Consider the following 4,709-nt stretch of genomic DNA (forward strand, 5'->3'; position numbering starts at 1 on the left):
ACACTTGGTCTTTATAACCGGATAGTGGTCAGTGGTTCTTGGCAGGGTGGGCTAGATGCACAATGCAATATTTGTGCCCTGTTTTAAAGTAATTGTGTTTGGTGCACTTGCAAGCTGATTACTTTCAAATGTGCAGCTGAAGAACAGAACTGCTTTTGTTTAAGAATACCTGTGGTTCCTCCGAGAAGGCACAAAACTTAGGGGAATGCTGTGGCCTCCTCTGCAAGAACAGAGGTGCTAGTCCCAACAAGCTGGCCAAACTTCAGCTCATCTCCCATAGACCTTCCCTCATCTAATCCCCCTTGGACTTATGAATGAATGAATTACTGTTCTCTGCCCTTAAAAACAAATTTTACGCTCCTGCCGTGGGCTGTGAGGCTTCATTTCACTCCTGGTTGAACTAAAATTCATACACAAATTGTCATTTATAGATTAGCTTTTTAAACACTAGGATAATCTTTGCAGTGCTCGTTGTGCTCCCAAGTGTAGGCTGTATATGGGTCAGTTGTTTGGGAAAATTGGCTCCTCGGCATTATGGCAGGGTGTACCCTGTGTTGGAAGGAAACAGGGGATGTGGGCAGCTGTGGAGAGGAAATGTTCGGACGTGGTGAGTGTAAGGAGATGCACACCGAGGACTAACCAAACCTGTCGAGAACAGTCTGCATCCCTCTCACATAGTCAGCTGCTGACTCACAGGTTTTTGTATGACATTAAATTATCTAACTAAACTAAAACGTCAGCTCTCCCCAAGGGAGGCTATGGCACCACCACTGAAGATGACAGTGGGGAAAGATGGGGCTTTCTTCTTTTAGAACTAGTTCTATTTTGTAGCATTTCAGCATTAGAGGCACCAGACAGCCCAGTCGCTATCTTTGAGTCAGCTTTTCTGGCTTCCTCTAATTGTCTGTTATCTATACATTTCTGTACTCAGAAAACCACATACTACAGATCCCCAAATAAACAGCACTCGCTCTTATTTGACACAAGATGCTCAGTAGATCAAATTCTAGATGATGCCAATGACGAGTGTTTTGATACATTAGGGTAAGCCAAGTTCTTCCGCTGTGCTGAGCTCACACACTGCAGCAGCAGCAGGGGAGCCCCCGAGAGCTCATGGATTTCATTTCTCCTCCTCCACTTCTTTAGGGAACGCATGTCCCTATCCATTTGCCTCCAGAGGAAACTGAGAGGGTTTCAGCCTGGATCTTGGGGCTGTAATGGACTCAGACATGGATAAATTGGCAACGGGCAGGTGGGAGAAGCCTGGTGTTAGCAAGCTTTATCAGGTTATCTGATGGCCATTTTGTTTATGGAGGTCAAGGATATTCTGCCATCTCCCCATATTCCCTTAGGTGGCGTTTTTCCCAGAATATTCCTTGTGACTAAATAAACTTGGTCTCCTCACCTGTGCTTTGAACCTGGTTAAGAAGCCTCTCTTTATCTCATGCAGAATTGGAAACATTTTAGAGAAGGCTACAACCGAGATCCTGGATCTAAGCCATCCGCTGAGTAGTCTAAACTCCCAGGCCCTTCCACCCACATATTATCACTGGGTTGAAGTGATTGAGGAGTGTTTTTAAAGCTTTGCTCATTTTTTACAGACAGGTTTCTAATCTTTCGCTCTGTCTGTGTGGAAGGAGGAGGATACCAGCCAAGCAGTCATGTGCCAAGAGAGGGGCACTGCTTGGATTGCAAGCTGCTTTCCCTGCTCTCCTGCTGCTGTGTAGCAGCCGTGGATTGCCAAACTCTGTCTCTGCGATACATCCTCAGCTAGTCAGAACAGGCAGTTTTAAGAGTGACACGTAACCAACCCATTCTGCTTAGTAGCTACATGGAATCAAATCTACACTTTAGAATGTGGGATCGTAGCCATTTATTTTTCAGTGAAGACAGTTGCCAAGATGAATTTGTTTCAGATAACTAAATTTTCTGGTTTAAACTGCTGCTCATTAAGACATTGGCTTACATAGTGTGGTCTGATCATTTGGATTTCCTCTGTGTTCCCCAAAGCTTGGAGTGTTGGTAGGTTATTTGTCGTTAGCAGCAACCAAGGAAGCTGCAGATTGATCTACTGGTGTCCTTTCTAAGCTAAAGATGAGGGATGGTAGTCTATAAAAAAAGATTTGTTTCTGTGGACTAGCAGTAATGTGTTAGAGCCTCTGTTCCAATGCTAGAAAAAACATGTTTCCAGAAGGAAAAATTAGGCAAAAATACATATAATAAAAAGTTAGGTGAGGAAGGAAAGGGCCTCACCATTCAATCTCAAACCTACAGAGCTGTGGGTGATGGGGCAGTTGGTCCTCTGTGCAGGAGGTGGGCAATACCTTGAGTGGAACTGCCTCCCCACATGGAGTAGCGCTGCGGTAAGAGGGCTGTATGATGTGTGAAAACACAGCTTTCTGTCAAGCTGCAAGTGTGTGTGTGTAGATTCATGGGGGCCATGATAAATTATATCTTCTTTTTATAGAGGAGATTGATGAGGTAGCAGTTACTGTGAATTTGAGCTGAACGCATTTCTGCACAAGGTTTGCTACAGGGCAGAATCCCTAGTTGCATGTAACTGCTTAACAGAAAAGCTGGGTATACAGTGCAGTTAATGGCTTTTAAGAATTTCCCAGCATAGATAAAGGCAAATGTGGAATTTGAACAAAAAGTTTTCCCCTGAGAATGTCTAACAGAAGTTACTGGTTTTTAATTCCTAGCTCTCACGCTGATGTTGCTGTTGCTTCCTTGGCATTTGAAATTCTGAGACTGGTGGGACATGAAAATATCAGAACTACCAAGTGAACCGTTTTTGACTGGCAGACCGAATGGACAAGTTGTGTAATGCTGCTCAGCACCTCGGTCCTGCAGGAACAGCTTCCAATGACCAGAGCAGACGTAACTGATTCAGCGAGCGGAGCCGTAGCTGTGTGCGGGCGTATGTGTGAATTTGGGAGGGAACCTGGTTTTGGGGAGTTGGTTGTTTTGGTTTTTAAAGCCCTGTAAGGATGAATTCTTGGTTACTACTTTACCTTGCTGGCATTACATGATGTAGCTCAAGTATTTGACAGCCTGAGTTTGAAAAGCATGTATTAAATAAATAGTACAGTTATTTCACAGTATAAAGTGTTTCACTATTTTAAGCTGCTCTTAGAAATGTTCATTTATCTTTTGGACCAGGTGAATGCCTTGGCTGTTCAAGGGGTTACCTCACGCCTGTGACTGGCACTAGGCAACACATTTCTATCAAGAAAAATGATATTCTTCATCTCGCACAACCAGAACCAAGGCCTGCGATCCCAGAGGCTGTGTGTGTCTATGTGGCACGTACGCATGACAGATTTACCAGGTTTTTTACCCAGTAGTGTGGGCTTTTTTTGTGAGACTGTGTGCCCCTCTGTTGCCTAGCACTGCACAGCTTCAGCTGCTCTGGAGGTGTCATTCTCAGCTGCCAACACTCCTGGCTGGAGCTCCTCTTTGAAAATGGGCGAGACTATGAGCCTGGCAGCTTGTCATTTATCCCTGGTAAGAGTTGGTGCTCTAGGAAGGGTCCTCTAGAGCTAGCAGGTGCTACAGTGTGTAAAGAATTAAATTCTGCTCCCTGTGCGCCGAGCGAGCAGAGCAGAGCTAGGTCTGGTGCTACGACCGCTTCTTCCTTAAGGTTCGTCTTTCAAAGCAGCCACTGCGTGCTCCTGCCACAGGCAGGTGCTGTGCTGAGAGTTGCTTCTACCAGCCTGCTCTTGGGCAGCCAGTTCCCCAGTCTGTGGAGCAAGGAAACCCCTTGGTGAACAAACTGATTTCACCTTCTACCTTTTACAGGAATTGTTTTCTTACATGACTTTAAATACCGGTTTTTCATAGCTCAACAGCTGGAATTAGGGCCAGAGTCACTAGAAATGGGGAAGAGCTAAGTGGTAGCTATTATTTGGTGTTTTATAGTACCGGTGTGGCTGAGAGGAACAAAGCTGAATTCCTGGGTGAGGTGCTCCCCTCTGCAGGGGCAGCAGTGCCTTTGCTCCACAAGCAAAAGAGGCGCCAGGCTGTAGTTTTGTTCAGCAATCAGCATCTTGGGATCCCAACTCCAGCCATGGTCCTTTGCCGCCAAGACCTCCTCTGCTCTCCCGCCAGCAAACTGCTGCCCAGGAGCGCTGGCTCTCGGCAGAGGCAGGTGCCAGCCGTGCCACGCAGATGAATTAGGTGGCAGCTGAAGAACCGCCTTCCCGGCTTCCAGCCACAGCGGTGCTGCCTCAGAGGTCAGCTACAGGCAGGTCATAGCTCACACCGTGACTGACGACTGAGGACACCTGAAAATGGCTTTAAGCTACTGAACCAGCTGCAGGTTTGTCAGCAAAGGGTCCTCACCCAACCCCAGCGACAGCGCATGTCTGGAGGGAGCTGAAGCAAGAGCCACTCCCCCTTTTTGAAGCCCAGAAGCAAGCGCAGGGCAGGCAGACCGGGCAGCTGCCTCCCCTCTGGCTGTCCCTGTCCCTGCTGAGGGAGCTGGCAGAGCGTAGGGGCAGTGGGCCCAGGGCAGGAGCGGTGCCGCAGAGGAGCGTGGGGGGAAACCTCTGGCTTTAGGACGTGGGGCTCTACGGGGATGAAAGAGGTAAATGGTTCTTGGCCTCCTCCTCTCAAGTACTGAAGTTGTTGTGCAGTGCCAGGCCAATTTTCAGACAGCTTGTTAACACACAACTCCACTTTATGATCTGAAATAATCTGACACAGAG

General features: G+C 47.2%; 1 protein-coding gene across 6 annotated transcripts in view; it reads left to right on the forward strand.

Moving 5' to 3' along the window:
• The window catches only part of ULK4 (unc-51 like kinase 4), a 253,132-nt gene extending 250,028 nt beyond the window's left edge, over positions 1 to 3,104 (forward strand). For all 6 annotated transcript variants that reach the window (XM_074891573.1, XM_074891583.1, XM_074891535.1 and 3 more), the window contains one exon: positions 2,703 to 3,104. In XM_074891573.1, coding sequence (XP_074747674.1) covers positions 2,703 to 2,787 — 85 coding nt within the window. In that variant the 3' untranslated portion in view covers positions 2,788 to 3,104. The remainder of the gene's footprint in view (positions 1 to 2,702) is intronic.
• Positions 3,105 to 4,709: the final 1,605 nt, after the last annotated feature.

This window comes from Strix uralensis, chromosome 1 (genome assembly GCF_047716275.1).
Source record: "Strix uralensis isolate ZFMK-TIS-50842 chromosome 1, bStrUra1, whole genome shotgun sequence".
Classification (NCBI taxonomy): domain Eukaryota; kingdom Metazoa; phylum Chordata; class Aves; order Strigiformes; family Strigidae; genus Strix; species Strix uralensis.